General features: G+C 38.4%; 1 protein-coding gene across 1 annotated transcript; it reads right to left on the minus strand.

The window, feature by feature from the left end:
- Positions 1-867: 867 nt before the first annotated feature.
- YIPF4 (Yip1 domain family member 4) lies at positions 868-15,381 on the minus strand. The gene is made up of 6 exons (XM_079332554.1): positions 15,121-15,381; positions 11,575-11,728; positions 8,703-8,874; positions 6,469-6,546; positions 4,665-4,778; positions 868-3,495 (listed from the first exon to the last, which is right to left on the minus strand). Exons 1-6 carry the CDS (start codon positions 15,203-15,205, stop codon positions 3,358-3,360), a joined length of 741 nt encoding a protein of 246 aa, XP_079188680.1. The 5' UTR covers positions 15,206-15,381; the 3' UTR covers positions 868-3,357.
- Positions 15,382-19,623: the final 4,242 nt, after the last annotated feature.

Raw genomic sequence — 19,623 nt, forward strand, 5'->3', positions numbered from 1 at the left:
ACAGCCGTTCAAAAATTATTTCAGTTTAATAAAGCGTTTTGTATTTTGTTAAGATTCTCCGTTTTCACCCACTAAAATACCGATTCGGTTTGTATAGCTCAGCCTACCTGTACGCGTTACTTTATCTGCCATAGGCTTTAATTGATAATATTTCACAAAGTTTTTAGGCTACTGATGGTCTTTAAGCTAATTTTCAAACACAAAGTTTTCTACGGAATATTTTTATTAGGACCCAAATTAGCACGGGCTGCTGCTCTAGCAGGGAAATTTTTAAAGAAATACAATGCGTGAAGGAAAAATAAGGAAACCAAACCAAACCGACATGGGTATGTGTGCCCCCCAGGCTAATGAAAATTGTCCTGAGAGCAAAATGAACAGCTTTTAAACTTGCTGTAGTACTTCAAGCAAAACATTTAACACCAATAAGGATAACGATAAAATTACAGCAGATCTCAACCTGTATGTTGTCTCAACAATGGATTTCATCAACTTTTCAAGTAAGAGTAACTTTTTTATAAACAGCAGAGTATGTCTGATGGGTAGAAGAGGAAACAGGATAAACATACCTAGCTGCTCTCTAGAGATCATTCAAAATGCATCTCACCAAGGTGTGATACCCATGTCACCACTGCAAAATGAGGTGTTGCATCTTACAAAGGCAATTTTCCTTCCAGATGGATGTGCTCTAAGTTTCCAGTTTAGACTGAAAGACTGAAGCAGTATGTTGATTATCACAAAAATTTATAGCCTCAAAGCTACTGGTACTATGTATAGCTTCAATATATTGGTGGCATGCACAGGAACATGGATGTGTCTTAATTCATGAATATTAATTATTCAGTATTAAGTCAGTAAATATAAATGAGCTTCATACATTCTGTAAACAAGTTTAATTAATTTTTTTATAAAATACATCTTGTATTTACACACATACCTCATCTAAAAATATGAGTTTGTTGAATGCAAAGTTATTACAAACTATCAGAGTCATTTGAGAGTTGTTTGTATGTTTCTTGCACAACATACGCATAAAGTGACCCTAAAGACACTGAGATTAAAAGGTGCAAATCTGCAATTGGGTACAAAATATGTACTATGTTAAGTGCTTTATCTACATCGCATATTATACATGTGCCAAGTCTGTGGAAAGGAACAGTTAAAATTCCAACTATAAATTTTGCAGAACATTACCGGAAAGGGAGGTATTTGGAGATTCAATAGAACATTCTTGTGTCCTTTTGATATTCATAGTCAGTTCAGATGTACAAAACACCTCATGAACAACTGTGCAAAGAGGACTAAGCTTAAAGCACTCTGACAGCCTAGTAACCTAAATGTGTTCTTGCCCTTCACCTTTGTGGGGACAGAAGTTAAACGGATTCACAGGGTGGAGTCTTATAACAATAGTTGGATATTCCTGTTAGAAAAAGAAATATAAGTCATGAAAAAAAAAACAATTAAAACCAGATTATCATGCAAGATTCCAATGCTAATACACTTTCTTTTAATACACTGTAACATTCTTTTTTTTTTTAATAGAATGTAATGAATGCTCTCAAAACACTTGTAGGTAAGAAATTTGCTGCTGCTGGTATAAATTCATTTAGTACTACTTTGTATTAATTTCACCACCACTTATTCAGAAATCAAAAATCAGGTGAAAAGTCAATCACTCTACCAATTTTTCTCTTTTTATATACTACAAGCTCAAGTATTACACTGTAATTTATGTCCAGCACTAACTTCAAGTGGTTCCGTTTAAAACCAACACAAGCATCAGCCAGGAAAGCAATAAGCTAAAGGTTTGTGGGAGAGCTGGAATTTATTTATGTATTTTGCATCAGTAATGACTAGTAAAAATAAGTTACCAAGCTGGCTAGTTACACAGTCTAAAAAGCTGAAAAAACTACAGTTCTGATATGGAAATATGTCCATCACAGACCCAGGACAGCCCTTACTATTACCTTATCTTGGCTGATTTTTATTTGTAGCATTTAGAAAAAAAAAAAAAAAAAGGATGGGTGGGGGGGGGGACAATGGGAAATGCTTTTTGTTGATATTAAATCCTGAAGATTGCAAATGCCTGCATTAGTACCATTCAAAGTGTACTTCAGTGGACTTTCCTTGTGAAGAAGTATTACCATAAGGACCATTATATAAGCAATCAACACAGTACACAGGAAATATTTAACATGTCATCACATTATTACATAATCCTTCGAGAGTCAAAATTAGCAAGACTCTACTGTTACTAAGGCTGTAACTCTGCCTCGTTTAGTGGAGGGAGAATCTGGCCTTCCAAATCTTTCCTATTTCTCTTTACAAGGGATTAATAGTATTGGTGAAAATAAAAAAAAAAATTAAAAAATTTAAGAAAGGATGCATGTTTAATTCCATGCTATTAAAAGCAAAACAGAGCAAGATGTTGTAAAACATTGTTAGGGAAGCAGTATTTTTATTTTGTCATCATAAAATAACATTGTTTAAAGATCACACAAATTGGATAGATCATCTTTTTTTTTTCCTCCAACATTAGGCCAGCACTAGTGTTGAGAAAGGTGTTCACCCATTTCTCTGTGAATTTATACTTTTAAGTAAAATAATTTGATTCTCTAAATATGCGCTTTAATTAATTATGTCACACAGTAAATATCTTGCTCCTTTGGTCAGAAATAATAAATGAAAACTTCAAATACTTGTATCTTCAATTTTTAAAAACCCAATATACATCCTTAACCAAGGAGTATTTACGGTACACACAAGCCATAGATACAAAATACACAGTATATACATGTTTTGAAAAGAAATTGGAATTTATAAAAACTCAACAGCCAAATCACAGTAATTGAGGCACTAAATTAAAAGTAGTATCTTCTTGGATCTTGATTATACAGACTATTCTGTGAACAATCAGGACTGTTTCATAAATATATATTATCTACAGAATTTGCTGTGCCAAAAAAAGCCAGCTGTGTTTAAGCTTAAAAGAAAAATTGCACTTTGAGATTGTTAACAGTTACTTCTCATTTTTAATTCTTGACTATAGTAATCTGGTCCCAGTGCTTTTGGCACAGGTATCGAGTTGCAGTTTTGCTACGCTTTGTTATAAAACACAAGGTTCTTTTATTTTGTTCATTAAAATCTGAAGAGTCTTAAACAAACCTAGAACTTTGATACAAATCTATATAGCTACAATTGCTTCATTAAATAATATACACAAATATGCTCTTCCATCTTAAAACATCTCAACAACTGGATACAAAACAGTCACTTGTATTATCTCCAGCCTTCTTAATCTTACACACTATCAGTCTGCAAATGACTGAAATATGGTTTCTGGCCACATCTTACACTAGATCACACCCCAGTATACAAGGACAGAAAATAAATGTATAATAGAAAGATTGGATAAATTAGAAGGGGTTTCTTGGTCTTGAATTCTTCTCCAACTAGTAATGATGCAGCACTGTATGCAGCCCAAAAGACTCCAAACAACTGAAAAAGAAGATGAACAGTCTTAGCTGACACCACAAGAAAGTCTCTCCAAATACCACAGTATAAATCACTTCTCTCAGTATAACACAGAGCCAGACATAAGAAGTAGTACTTGCCACAGCCCAAGAAGTTTTGGCCATTTGGGGTTTGTAATGCATTTTCATACTAGTGGTGCAAAGACAAGAACCTTGCAGAGATTCACCCTGCAGTTAACCTAAGGCTGTGAGTAGTAATCACATAACAGAGGCTTCACTAATGTATATTTATTTTGAAGTTGTGTATTATTTAACTGGCAAGCTAATGATTTACATTCTGACTATCATTTATCAGTAATCACAGATTATCAAATCTCAAATAAAGCAATTTTGTTACTTATCATACACTCTAGTTGTGTTTCAATTATAATGTTTGCCAGCAAACTAAAGGGACAGAAATAATGAAATCAACAGAGTAAACCTCCAGAAAGTGTACAGCTTAGCTCATAACAGAATTTTATCACTTAACATTCCCAGGCTCAACAGTAACTTCCAAGGCTACCTAAAAGGTTTTAAGAAGTTCAAGAGTGTTATGTCATTCTGGGATCTTTTAGCGAATGTTGCTGGTTCCATAAAAGGTGTCCAGCAGCAGGTGGTATCAGGCAGGTTATTCTTTGTGCCTTACACTCCCATCTCTGTATCAGATCAAGCCTTACCTTCTCTGCAAAGGGTATTGAGAGCTTTGTACTGCTACCACTGTGGGGAGGCCTCAGAACAATGACTAACATCATATTCATGCTGCAGAGACTAAAAATAATCTGGGTGATGGGGGAAGGGAGAGAACAGCTTATTTTCAGATTCTTCATTCTGGGGTTTAATTATGCATTCTCTCCTCAAAATGAGAATCCCATCTTTTTTATAATGCAACTATTAGAGCACAGCAAAATACAAAATACAAGCTACTCCAGTAACAACAGGTGTTGTTATAGCAACAGCACTGTATATCCCCAAGCACTCAAATGAAGCATTTAAAACCACATATACTTTCCACCATGCTAATCAAAAGGATTGCAAAGCTCACTTTGTAGTTCTGAAAATTTTGACACATCATTATGTTTTCCTCAGCAGATTACCTGAAGTGTTAAGAGAGTGACTTAAAAATAACTAAATTCTCAATAAATGATATGAACTTACTTTTATTAGGGTAGAAACAACTTCAAATGATCCAACCACCAAAAGTACAGGTGCTATGACAATGAGGGGAAGTAGGGAATATCCTATTACACCAAGAACTTGGCCATAAGCAACCTGAAATTTCCAAGCACATAAAAATAAGCTTTGTAGTACTCAATCTCTGTCACCAAATACAATTTGTTTTTGTTATAACACTATGAATAACAGTTATAATGTGTTATACTAATGAAATTTCAGCTAAAGGAGGCTTGCTAGTGTAAAAATTGGTTTTGCATGCTAAACCCTAAAATTAGAAATATGTTGTCCTTTTTTTTGGCCCCCCAAAACACTGTAAATGATCACTTTCAAATGAAGCATTTACATATGATATCCAGGAGCACAGAACTGCAACAGACCTCTCACAGACCAGCTCTAGTCCTGGTTGTCAAATCAGCCAAGGCATAATTTTCTGCATTAATATACTCATAACCATATTACATAAATAAATACATAAAGCACATGAATGTTTTAAGTCTTCTGATGACACCAAAAACTTGATCCCTGTAAGGCACAGAATTCTGATTTCGAGCTTCAATTTATTGTGAGTATCTAGAACACAGTTGTTCCAAATACTTCGTAACTACTTTTAACTTCAGAAGGAAATGTATGATTTTCCCCTACTATGGTCTGAAATGTTCCTGTGCACAGCTAGGCTTCTTGGATTTGACAGGAAAAGTAGTGGCATCTTGTAAGCATTTTCTTGTGGATGATAATCCTTCATGACAAGCTCTGCAAACCTATACTTCTTCTCCAGTTTATACATCTGATAATTTCCCATTTTGAGGCATAAACCAGATTGATTTAAGGGCATCTGGATTGTGTTGAAATGCAGAAATACCATGCAATCACATTTATAAAAACTTTGTCTTTCAAAACAGCATTCACACAAGAAGACTCTAGAAATTATGATTAAAAGGGAAGTTTAAATAAAAAACACAGGACCTCTGCAACACTGGTGCATCATTAATACAATATCCATAGCAAAAGTATAAAAACCAAGCATCACTAAATATTTAGTTCTTCACAACACAGTTCAATGCATTTTATGCTGCAGATCCATTTTAAGAAGTTTTATCCTCCTGACTGTTCCACTGCAGCTGTCTGTGGGCCTTGCTCTATGTAATATTTTGTTGTTTACACCTAAATCACTTAATGAGTCAATCTGTAAACAGCTCAAGCAGCTACTGCAACCCTACTGGTGCAAGCAGCTGGAGGAAGGGATGCAGGCCACAACTCCAGTTGGCTTTGCAGTTGAGAAATGCTCTGGCTTTTATACTTTAATGGGTTCAACTGCTTCAAGCCATGAATGAAAAACACTGTGAGGTGCATTACACATAAGGACATCTAACTGCTGTTAGCCTCCCATTTGGAAAAAAAAAAAAAAAAAAAAAAAAAAAAAGTTTAGTCCATTTAGTCCAGGGACCAAAAACTTGAAAGCATTTCTTTCGCAAGAATGGACTTCAGTTCTGGATCACAGGAAGCTGACAGAATTTCAGGGATTCACAGCAGAAATTACCAGATTGTTTATCACTTCCAAGCACACATCTATTGCACCAAGAGATTGATTGATGATCTCTGTACTTTAGACTTCATTTTTGAGACTGAAAACCTGAAATGTTGACTTTATACTTAGCAACTGCAGCCATTCTTAGCTGGTTATAAGATCCAAACCCAAGCACTATGAAAACCCAACTACTGCTAAAAAGCATTGTCAAGAGACTTTACCTTACCTCTCTCTACATCCTTTTCCCATACAGGTACTTACTTCTCCTCCAAGAACTCTGGCCAGTAAAAAAATTGTCAAGGATCCAAATATCCAAATAGTTATAATCCAAGAAACAACCTTGAGAGATAAAAAACAATTAATTTATATGAGCAATTGTCATTATGAAGAAGAAAAATCCATTTCCATAATTGCTTTCACTGCAGTCAAGGATTTTATTATGCAAAACTGAGTTCTGAATTATGGCAAGAAGAATGTTTAGTATCACACTGTAATTAGCAAATGAAGTTCAGGGGTTACATTTACAGAATTGCATTAATGGTAAATTTGGTGCACACAGAATTTACACCAAATGTATTCTGGAAGTATTGCAACAGAAATAGGAAGTTGAGTTAAAACTACCAGAAATGTCTTCATATCTCACCTATTACAAAATAAGGGCTCAGACAGGTTTTAAAAGTCAGCCCCACCAATACAAGGAGTTGAAATTCTCCTTCTTTCATTTATAAAGATGCCATTTTATCTTTTACTCAAACTAAGAATGCTCAGAAGACATAGGACTTTAAGTCTTAGTGGAACTTAATGATGATGACAACTTAATAAAGAGCCTCAGATTCCTGAAAACAAGTCTACCATTATTTTTTCTTGCTTCTTTCATTGTTCTGCTCTTACACTACAGAAGAAATCCTAAAATCATTCTTAAAAGAACCTTCAAATTAACTTAGCTGGTTTTGGTGTTGAGCCACTGGGAAGACTAGAAGTAAAGCTCTCCTTTCTGAAATGCCTTTCTAGAAGGAAATGACAGTCTAAGTCCAGTCTCTGTATTTCCAAACATATAATGACTGAACTTAAAAAAATTAACTCAGTGGTCAGTTCAAAACTTTGCTTAATTAAAAGTTCCTTATTTCCAGAAGAATTAAATAGGAAAAAATAGATAAAAACCACAGCAGCATCGAAAGAAAATTTAGTGGCTTTAAAGTATTTGTGAAAACACATAGCCTCATTTTACTTCCTGTTTTCCTCCGCTGACTAAAAGAAAAGTATCAGATTAAAGTCTTATAGCAGAAGTGCTCATCTCTCTCCAGTTTAGAACCCACTTATGGGTTCATCTAGTCCAGCTGCTGTCAGTCATCCTGTTGCTGGCTGCTAGCATTTCCTCCTCATACATACACAGCACTCTTGCATCCATATGGTAAACCCATCGTTCCTAAGAAACATCAGCCCCTGTGCTGCAGTACAGGAGGTACACAAACTTCAGGAGGTGGTTCATCTGTCACAAGATCAAGGAATGGTCCTTGCTTTGCCAAGGAGACAGGTGACTGGTGCACCCAGAAGCCTTGAACAATAAAGCGGTTTAGTCTACTCAATTCAGGCCTCATAGAGACAAGATACTGAGAGTGAGTTCTTAGTCAGCATTTGGTACACCATATGGAAGCCAGAGGTCCCAAAGGGAATGATTTTATCCCACCATTCACAAGAATCCTTGCATAAGCACATTCTGCTGGTTTACATATGGCTTACTGCCATACTTGGTCACATTTAAAACAACTGTAACCACACATTTAGTCAAAGATTTCCAATGCAAGAGCACCTAGGCTTACATTCAAATTGTTACTATAAATTATAACACTTCTTTATTTTAATCAGAACATAAAGAAAAAAGCTAACAGTGTTTATGGAAGTCAATTAAATATATACAATGCTTCTGAGCAGCTATTCACCTTGGAGTTCAAAAGGAATCATGGAAAAAGTCTGTTGACCAGAGGAAAGTTAAACTGAGCAGGGATGACAAAATAGCAAATGTCACAAATGAAGATTAAATATACCATATAACAGGAGTCATATAGTATGAATTAAATAAGCAGCTTTATTTGTCAGTAAATTAGAATTCATGGCATCCAAACAAATGCTTTTTGCTAACATTTTTTAGCAATAAAAAGCAAGTTAACAAAAGGTTACAATTAAAATGGAAAGATTCACTAATATGACTATAAACCCATTAGTATCAATCTGGTTCCTCTAGAAACCATATCTTTCCTTTGTTTTACTGTATAAAAACAAATCTGACATTTCATCATGATTAACTTACCCGTGGGCTATTTAATACATTCCTAACTGATGTCTTTCTACATATTAACTTGAGAAACAGCACTTGGAATGCCCCACATTAGTATGGAAAAAAAAGACTTTCTACCTACGTAAGAATGCAAATTGCTTAGCAATCGCATTCCCAAATTTAGTTCAGATTTCTTTTTAGGCAGAAGATTTATACCTACCTTAAATTGTCCATATAATGAAATCATTGAGAAGAAGAGGACAACTGCCAGAGGACCCCAAAAGTCCGGATTGTCTCTCACTACCTGCCTATTGAACCCAAGAGATGGCATAGGCATCAACACACATCGAATTTTGTAGTAAATATCCTTCAGATCAATGTCGAGTTCTTCCCTGAAATTGCAAAGTAAGTGAGCATTACTATACACCACAGTAATGAAACAGAGCTAAAAAAATAAGTACAGGGACAAAGAGTAGGTTTATAGAGCAAGTCTCCTGTCAGCCACAAGGCTTTCTGAAGCCACAATTAGCAAAGGAACAGTTTGTCCACAGTAAAGCAACACCATACCTTCATGCTGCATTCAGTAAGTGGTGGGACACAGTCAGAATTATTCAATTACTCAAGAACAAATTACATGACTGAGAACAGAAAACATACACAGCATACCCAGACCAGGCTGGATGGGGAGGCTCTGAGTAACTTGGACTGGTGAAAGGTGTCCCTGCCCAAGACAGGGGGTGCATCTTAAGATGTGTCCCTGCCCAAGAGAGGCAGGATGATCTTAAAAGTCGCTTCCAACCCAAACTATTCTATGATTCTGTGATACCCTGAGAGTCTGCATTAAGATAGGAGGTCTATTTTTCAGATGCACTAGGACAGGTGACACATTTGTATCATTGCAACTACAAGTCAAAGACATGCATACATGAAGAATGTCTGTGCATTCCTATGCCAAGCAGTTAGCCATGAGCACACTTACTACAAAAATATTTTATTTCAAATTCTGCAAGAATACAATTGCATTCACTAATCTTAAACCATTCTAAATTCATCACATAAAACCAACTTTTTAAAAGAAAACAAAGCTTCACTTCCTTCAACAACAGTAGTTTTCAACAGACCAGTTTATGCCTATTGTTTAACTTCTGGCTTGTTTCCACTGGGTAAAATAAATACAGGTAAAATAAATAGAAGTCACTTGAACTAGCAGCAATATGTATCAATAAATCTTGCCCTTCTCTCATTGTCTTCTTTGCTTCCTGCTGCAAACTCTGCAAGCAGATACAAACTGACCAGAAGACTCTTCTGCTCAGGACTCTTAGCAGGTACATGTTGCCCTGATTGTCCTAGCCTAACGAGGAAGGAATCAGACTTCCCAAGTAATGGGCAATTCCAATTCTTTATGTGCAGAACTTCAGTCATGACTGAGGAGCTCTGAAGAGTTGCAAGACACTTCCATCAGATATAGTGCTCTACATTTAAGAACATAGTGAAGAAAAATGTAGAAATATATCCTTGGTCCATTTATGAAAGTTTTGTCCAAAGCCTTAACTTTTTAGCTTTTTCTTCACAAAAGCTGAACTGAGAAATAAATGCAAAGACATGATCCATCACAATTTCTCTTTAACAAAAAAAAAAAAAAAAAGTTAAATACTGCTAATTCAGTCCCTCAAGGCAACTTTTTTATTATTATTACTAAAGCTACTTCAGAAGACGTATTACTAACTGGTGACTAAGTAACAAAAATTGTTCTTTAACCATCCATGAATCTAATGAATAGACTAGAAGCATCTATTTGCCTCCATTTATCTAAAAAGGATGTAGCAGAACCTACACTTTACTCTGAAGACTGTGTAGCACAAATATTTTCTGTACAGAAATAATTTTTCCTTGTTGGCTAGGTCTTCTGGCAGTTTCTCATGTGAGTAAATTGTCTTTTGCATGGAGCTGACAGCTACCTCACCTGAAAGTGTGAAGGAAACAAGTGTCTGGAGTAAGGCTGTCCAATGAGAAAGTGAAAAAAAAATAATCTCACTTTATTGAACAAAACATTTGCACAGTAGCACTGCATTAGTGAACTCCCCTTAGCAGGCTACTGCTCCTTCAATCCTTAATAGGATTTGGATTGCAAGAATTCTTTATGACACGTTTCTGGGAATATTCAACAAATCACACAAAAGTCAGAATCCTTATGTTGTCACCTCACTACACCCGCCTGTTTCTTAATTGAAAGTCTGAGGTTTACAAAACAGACTTATTCACACAAGGAGCTACTTCTGCACACTTTAATTTAAACCACTTCCCAAGTAGCAATGTCATTATTAACCTCTCCACACATCTGCTGTCTCACAACATTCACATATGAGTTCTCCAGAGTACTCTCTATCTCACTCCAATTTTTTAAAGCATCATTATGTTTAATTCACAGGAAAACACTGAGACACTGAGAACAAAGTTGCTTAAGTGAAGAAGAAGGATCAGGCTGGCTGACTCACAGTGTAGTAATCTTAAGATACAAACTTTCTTCAGGCAGCCACCTCTTTGTGAACCGAATAACAGATAGGAGACGTTCAGTTTTAAAGACTTACTGTCCTTCAGAATTAGCACCCTATAAATCTAGCTTTATAGTAAAAAATAGCATCAAAAATTACAAAGTTTTTGCTACTTTGGTTCAAACATCCCTATTGTAATAGCCATGATTCACAATGCTTTTGCTTCAGAATAACTGACAGAATTGACTGAGATTTACTTAACGGGAATCTTCCCACAGGATTGGCTTAGTCTCCGATTCTTTCACTACATCAAGAAACATGAATGCAAAATATACAAAGAATTGAGTGTCATTCTTTTAAAAACCATTACAAGACCAATAGATAAAAGCAGAAAAGCTATATAAACTTTATACTTATGGAGATTAAAATCCATAATGAGAAACAATGTTTCCATTCTTGCACCAGAAAACACTCATTTGGTCAAATAATTTGTCAAACAGAATTCTAGTCACAGCACAAGGCTGTGAGACAATCAGAGATTACAAGTTGTTTGCTTTCTCTTATCTAAAGATAAGATACCCAAAAATAATTACAACATACAGAAGTGGCTTGTTATCTTCTGGGTCATCATCTTCCACTTCCAGAAGCCAGCCATACCCTCTCTGTCTTAGGAATGTAGTCGCAGTAGATTCCTTGATGAATTCTCCTCCAAGATTTAGCTTAACATCTGGAGTTGTTATGGAACCACTAAGATCTAAAGAAAAAGGGAGAAAAAGATAGACCTTTTTATTTCTTGCCAAAAGCTGTTTGATTTTAAAAGTACTGGAAGATAAACAACAAACATATAAAGCTACATGTGTTGGTCATCACCATAAAACATTCAAAGTTATAATAAAATAAAATTATACTTTCACAGATACATAATTAGAAAGTGTACTTGTGGTTTTATTGCAATAGTAACAATGTTGGGTTCGGTCTCAAATACCAGGTTTTAGCTTTTAGATGGGACTTTTGTTTTATGACACAGTGTTGTGGTGTTACAGAAAGGCTTCTATTTATGCTTTATCATTAAGTGTTTAAAGGCACAAAAGAAGGAACTAATGAGAGTCTCATCATGCCATAAATTGTGGGTTATTTATAAATGTTTTCTCTACCTCTTTTAGTGCTCATTTTTTTAAAGTGGAATTCTTTTAGCCAAAACCACTCTCTGCTTTTATGTCAAATTCTTCATAAAATGAAAACATTTGAAGATGTTTTAATTTGTGGCCTGCCTTCAATGCAGCTGAAAATGTTAGAGAAAGAATGCCATCAGAGATCCTTAGGCTCTAGACAGTAAGAAGTAATATAAGTTCTCTTTGATACACTGATCTTTCTCTACCACAGTACTAAGCAAAACAAAGAGCAATTTATCCATGTTCTGGTTGATTTTTGGCAAAATCACCAATAAATATTAAATTTCTGCTCATTTTATTCAGTTATATATAGATGGAAAAAACAGCATAGGAAAATAAAAGTTGCAATTTCAAGAAAATAAAGAGATGTATAAGGGAATAATTATTCCCTTATGAAACAATGGATTTCCATTATCTGCTGAAAAAGAAAAATCCAAGCAGAAATGTGTAAATATTTTGTACAAGCTTACTACAAATATATTGAGAGATAAAGAAAGTACTTTTTTGCCTCTTCATCATTGTGTGTTTTCCACACATTAAAGTTCCTCAGCACAAATCTCTCACCTAACTGTAGCAAGTACTTCTGAAACAGACTCACAGAGGCAGGTCAGGGCATATTTGTAGATTACATTTGCAACATCCTCTTTGGAAATATTAGTGCTATAGAAACAAAATTTGTACAGTGACAGAATCTCAGTGTCTTCAGCAGACATGTTGTAAGTGTTCATTGATCATTCAGTATCACAATTAATTCAATAAAATTCTCCTTCCCAGAACAGCTTGCTAGGCCACTCAGATTCAAGTTTTCTCCATAAATGTTTTTCAAGTATTTCATAATCGTGAGTTACCATTCCTTTGATTCTTGGAACACCATCTGCACAGAACCCTTGCAAAGATCACTGTAACTTAAAGCAGGAATTTCTCATTGCTCTTCACACTCCCAGCACACATACACCATTCTCACCAGACTTAAGCAAAGCCTTCCTCTGCTGCTTACAGAGGGAGGGAAAAACAAAAACCCTAATGTCTGGGCACCAAGCTGAAGCCTGAAAAGTTTTCTCTTGACTGTGGGACCCTTTTGTCATTAAGCAACATTTGTTTTTGCCACAACATCACACCTTTTTGCAAGGAAAGGTTCTGGCTACTCTGTGCATAAATGCAGTTGTCCCAAGAAGCAAACACAGCAGTCCAACTAGCCATGTATTTCTCCTTTCTCAGGGACTGCTAACAATCCATCCTGAGGCACTGGAACTCCTACACAAGTTGTATTTACCAAGATTCCTCTTAGCAGACAATGAATACCTGCAACCACACTTTTGAATTACAAAATCTATTAACATGATCTTAAGTCTGTTTAGCAAGACAAAGCTGTAGAAACCTACAGGAAGAAGGACTGGTCACCTTCCCTTCTGCAGGCTGCTTTGAGTGAGATTTTTAACTTCAGGGCAACTGGGCACTGGAAAATCTGCCAAGAACTGATGACACTGATGGTTCCTAGTGAGAGTCTGGGTGCCTTCACTGCTACTGTCTCAGGCTGAACACCACAGAAGCAAAACCAGGGTCTCTCTGATGCCTCATTTCAACACAGCCTAATAGAAAACCAACTTTCAAAAGAGTCTTGACTCTTAATTTTGGAAAAAAAAAAAAAAAAACAGCACAAGATGCAAAACCCCAAACAGTCTGCTCTTTATACTATGTCTGGTGACCTAATTGTGAACCTCACTCCAGCTTTCTTCCATACTGCTTCTATATCCCACAGAAATAAGATGAGGAAATGAAACAGCTAATTTTTATTTTTTTCATATAGATGGAGATTTGGAAAACACACAAAAATTAGAGTGCAATGTGTAGTATTTTAGTTCTAAAATATCAAGACATTTAATTTTGCTTATGTTTTTCTTTGCTAGAGTAGATCTATGCAGCACTTTGAGGACAGAACTACACTTGAACAGGCAGGAGATCACACCTTGCTTGTGCTCATAAAAAACACGGAGCCAAGTGTGATTCAACACAACATACCAGAAAGGTGGCATTACAGGATTGGGTTCAGCATTGCCCAACAAATACTTCCAGGGAAGAAGCAGAGAGCTTCTGCTGAGAGGAATGGGGATCCCTTTTCAGGCCAAGGTGAAGAAAAAGCAAAAGAAAACTAATCAGCAAAAGAATCTCAGCAACAAAAACCCCTCACAGACACAACTATACTGTTGACTTTTATTTATTTTCAGAAGGATCATGAAATTCATTGAAGAACAGGTATTCTATGTAATTTCTCCATTTCAGCAATTCCTTTCCAGGTGGGAAGTAAGGATTTATACGATTCCCTAGCCACCATTATAAGAGAATCCTTGCTATTTAAATGGGGAGAGACCCCAAAACCACTCTCCAACAAAGTAAGTTTGTCCGATGTTGACTCCTGCATGTCCAGTTTGAAGTTTTTTGGCCAGATCTTCACGGCCTGCTGGTACACCACTGCCATTCGTGCGGCGGTTTGACAGCAGGCCACATTTCAGCCCCTAAACTACAGACACGGCTTGTTTTTCTGCTTCATGACTGTGCTGCAAGGAGACACGGGGCAGACGCTTTGGCACAGCAAACGTGAACGTACGACACAATCTTGGGTAGGACGAAGTGGGCTCCCAGCAGCACGGGAGCCGGAGGAGCGGGCAGTGACAGCGGCCACGGCTGTGTCACGAAGCCGGGACAAGCCCGGCTCCGGCTCTCAGAGCAGCTGGGGAGCGGAGCCGCCTTTGCCACGCTGGTGCTGCTCCCGTGACGCGGACACGGCCCCAGGGCAGCGGCCCCGGGACAGCGGCCACCCCGCTCCGCCCCCAGCCACGACACCAGCCGCGGGGGCGGCGGCAAGCAGGGCAAGGAAGGCCCCTCCAGTCTCCGCGGCCCGGGAACAGCCCGCTCCCCGGGGCCGAGCCCCTGCCCGGGACAGCGAGCGCGGCCCTGCCCGCAGCCCCGCGCTCACCTTCGGCGTCCGCCGACGAGACGAAGGTGAAGTCCCCGCTGCTGGGCGCGTAGAGCGGCGGCTGCTGAGCGCCCGGGGGCTGCATCTCCCCGCCCTCCGCGGGGCTGCGGGGCCGGCGAGAGCGAGCTGCTGCCGGAGCCTGGGCCCTCCCGGGTCCCTCCTGCGGCGGCGGCGGCGTCACCGAGCGCAGGGCGCAGCCGCCTCACGGGGCGACAACAAGCGGCGCCGGCGCTGCCATTGGCTGCTCGCACGGCGCGCCCCGACTGGAGCCCGGCGCTGGCCCGGGAGTGAGGTCACTTCCACTGCGCTGCAAAACTCCTCCTCCTGGTGGGCCGAACCAACCACCTTCCCCTTCCCCTTCCCCTTCCCCTTCCCCTTCCCCTTCCCCTCCCCCTTCCCCTTCCCCTTCCCCTTCCCCTTCCCCTTCCCCTTCCCCTTCCCCTTCCCCTTCCCCTTCCCCTTCCCCTTCCCCTTCCCCTTCCCCTTCCCCATGCTGTGGCTAATACCTGTTATAATAAGAGACAAACGCTGGCTGTGGCTGTGGTCTGTGCTTTGAACAATCAGAAAGTGGGATCTCACTTTTCTTGTGTTCAATGACTTTCAGAAAAGCTCCCAGATAACTCCACTTAAGCTTAGCAGATAAATCCATCCCTTTGCTCCCTACTGAAGACCAATATTTATTCTGAGAGGACACTTTTTTTCCTAACATCCTGAGGAAACAGGCTTAAATGTGGCATTCATGCTACATATATTTAATTCTATTTCATACATAGACTTACTAAGTGCCATGGATATAAATATAAATATTTATGTTACAAACTGGAAAATATACAGGTCCAGAAATTGCATTAGAACAGTGGTTCGATTTGTAGAAAGAACCTTCTTTTTAATATATATTATTAAATTATTAAATTATTTCCTATTAAAGGAAATCACTGAGAGGTCCATCTCAATATATTTTTAACAAGTAAAACCCAATCTGTTTTTTATGGAGAGACCATGACTGGGAGTTCCTACTTTACCATATCCAAGGACCACTCAAATTTGCATGTATATCAAATATGATTTGGGATAAGGTTCTCTGTGGACATTTTATAACAAATATCAGTTTCCTTGCAGCAGCAGGAAAAATCACCTATAATTGCACATAACCTATTTTTACAATAAAAATTGTCTTGATAGTACAAAATGTCCCTATAGATACTTGTATAGTTAGATTTTCCCTTTTAAAAAGTGAGCAGTCAGGACATCTGTTAAGAGCACCTCATTTTCTTAGCTGTTACGTGGAATTTCTTTGTTACAAGACTTTTGCAATAGGCTTCTTTCAGTTTCTGACATCTCTTTACTCAGTTACAGCCAGCCTGTCAGAGTTCAAGGCGCTTTTGGATGACACTTTTAGTCATAGGAGATGGGAGTTGGACCTGTTCATCCTTATGAATCCCTTCCAATTTGAGACATTCCATGATTCTATTATTATATTTAATTGCACTGCTATGAGTGTGCTGTTCCGTGTTGTTGGGATGTCTTGGATGCTTGTGGAAGCTGCTATCCAGAGGATGCAGAGCAGATCTGCTATTGGACAGATTTCAAATACTGAAATAATAGAATTATGGAACCATTTAAGATGGAAAAGACACTTAAGATAAAGTCTAACCATTAACACTGCTTAGTCCACCACTAAACTATGTTCCCATGTATTACAACTACACTTTGAATGCTTCCTGGACAGCCTGTTCTAATGCCTGGCCACTCTTTCAGTGAGGAAATTCTTCCTTTAGCCAAAATAAACCTCCTCTGGTGCTTGAGGCCATTTCTTCTCATCCTGGCACTTGTTACCCAGAAGAAGAGGCAGACCCCCCTACCTCACTACCCATCCTCCTTTCAGGCAGTTGTGGAGACCAACAAGATCATTCCCGAGCCTCCTCTTATCCAGGCTAAACACCCCCAGCTCCCTCAGGCACTCCTCACAGGACTTGTGCTCCAGACCCTTCACCAGCTCTGCTGCCCTTCCCTGGACTTGCTCCAGCACCTCAGTGTCCTTCTTGCAGTGAGGGGCCCAGAGCTGGACACAGCACTTGAGGTGCAGCCGCACCAGAGCTGAGTACAGGGGGACAATCCCTGCCCCAGTCCTGCTGGCCACACTATTGCTGACACAGCCCAGGATGACATTGGCCTTCTTGCCCCCTCTGGGCACACACTGGATCATGTTTAGCCACTGTCAACCAGCTACCCCAGGTCTTTATCCCCCAGGCATCTTTCCAACCACTCTTCCCCAAGCATATAATGTTGCAAGGAGTTGTTGGGACCCAAGTGCAGAACCCAGCACTTGGCCTTGTTGAACTGCATACCACTGGCCTTGGCCCACTGATCCAGCCTGTCCAGATCCCTCTCTGGAGTATAGACTCCTTTCTTTGTTTGTTTCCTTGGTTTTACTTTTTCATTTTATTTAACTACATATAAGGATGGTAACAAAACAATGCCACATCAAAGAATTGCATGCACTTGAGGCAAACCTTTCTCTTGCCTCATTGCAATTCTTATTTATTGAAATAGGATTTTAAGCTGTTTAGTACTTGTTTTCTAACAAGACCAACAGCATACACTGCTAGAACTGGTGATTTGGGGCACAAAAGTAGTGCACCTCTTGATTAAACACAAGTAGTCCTCAGGGCACTGTAAAGAAGGAGACAAAAGAGAAAGAGATGAAATATCACACTGGATCAGCTTTGAGGAGGAAACTTGGGACAATGATAGTTAATGAAAGAATGTTATGCAATAAGATGAGTCACAAATGCACATTTTATTAGTGTGCTGAAAAGGAACAGTGACAAATGAGGCTGTATGACAAGCTGGTGACTAGTTCTGTCTCTCCTTGTTTCATGCACTGGACCCTGTGCTATGTATAAGTATACATTTTCTAAGTATAAGTGAAATTTTCTAAGTATAAGTGAAATACATGTAGGTTGATGTGAAGCAGAAGACAATTTTGTGACACTGCTGGTACCTAAGAAAGATGAAATATTGTTCACTCTTTGGAAATATTTTCTGTATTTTCTCATTGTCTGCTTCTGACTTGATCTCTGAATATAAGCAATTAAGTAATTTGACTTCTCTGCTTTCAATAGACTATTTATAAAGACATTAATTATTATTCATTTTCTAAACATAATTTTGATAATACAAGAAAACTTGCTTTAATTATTTCCATGTCTATGGATTTTCTGACCAGCTGAGATCCAGATGGAATTTTACATCAAAGAGACACCGAAGGAGACAAAGGATAGATGTTCTGCCTCTGCCTATGTAAAATAACAGTGAGTAGGTTTTTAAGAGTTGGTCTTCTGGATGCTTTGTCATACATGAGTAGTGAAGGATCAAGAAGTCCACCTGATCCAAACACTCTGGGTTTTTCTTGGCATTTGCCCAAACATTAAGATTTTGGTTCCTCCTTTCAGCCTCCTTCTCTTCAGACTATAGAGGAACAACCCTCTGTCCCCTGCCTGAGCTGTGCCAGAGGAGGGCACTCTTGCACTGCTTTGGCCAGGTCAGACCTTGTCCGAAGTTCTAGTTCAGGGCTTTTTCCTGGGGGTAAAAAAAACCCAGTGCTTGAAACCAGCTGAGTAATGCTGTTTCGGCCAGATACTGCTGTAGATTTCTCAACAATTTCTCCATTTTGTCATTCTGCACACTTCAGAAATTAAGGCACATACCACAAGTAAATATATGAGCAATTGTAGTGTTCTGTTTGGTCTGTTGAAGTTTGGGATGTCTTATAGCTCTCTGCACATAGTCACCCTTCCATGTATTTTAACTGTTGGCAAAGGCTCACTTCATTCCCACCACCAGTGCGATTTTGCTTTCCCTCTGGCTTACTGTATGGTAGAAAGAGAAAAGGGAAAAGGGAAAGGAAGCACCTCAACAGGCTGTAATAAGCTGTGCTGCATAAAAAAATGCCTTTTTGGATCATCACAAATACAACTTGTCTGCTGTTAGGAAAGGCTTCTGTTTAATTTTAATTTCAGACATTCAAGAATCACACATTATGTGAATTTACCAAAACGTATTGTAATAATTAATGTGTGAAAAGGAAGTCAGAACCTTGTTAAGGTGTTAAGAGTAATCTGATTTCTTTGGGAAGTTTGGAGCCAACTGCCACAATGAGGCAAGTAGGCAAACTGTTTGGAGTTTTATTCCTAATGTCTCAGAGTCATATCAGATTAGGTTAATTGTTATAAGATAAATCATCCAATTTGAAATGGCTTTTGCATTTGCATTTAGGGTTGTTAGAGCTTCTCTTTGGGCTTGCCTCACTATATGTAGTTGCTTGAGTCAGTGCTGCTCAAATTAGTGAGGCCTGGCTTCTTGGAACAGTATGACTGGTTTAGTCTAGGTATCCCACAATAAACATCTCGTTCATGAATTAAAGTTACCATGTTTTAATGAAAACATTAAAGAAGGAATAAATGAAATGCATTGTAGACTCACTCATTTCTACAGGTAGCA

This window comes from Erithacus rubecula (assembly GCF_903797595.1).
Source record: "Erithacus rubecula genome assembly, chromosome: 2".
Taxonomy (NCBI): domain Eukaryota; kingdom Metazoa; phylum Chordata; class Aves; order Passeriformes; family Muscicapidae; genus Erithacus; species Erithacus rubecula.

Coding starts and splice junctions, on each gene's coding strand:
- YIPF4 (XM_079332554.1), bottom strand. CDS start 15,205: ATGCAGCCCCCGGGCGCTCAGCAGCCGCCGCTCTACGCGCCCAGCAGC. Junction 8,875..11,574: donor GAAGATAACAAGCCACTTCT/GTATGTTGTAAT, acceptor TTGCAATTTCAG/GGAAGAACTCGACATTGATC. Junction 6,547..8,702: donor CATTATATGGACAATTTAAG/GTAGGTATAAAT, acceptor TTATCTCTCAAG/GTTGTTTCTTGGATTATAAC.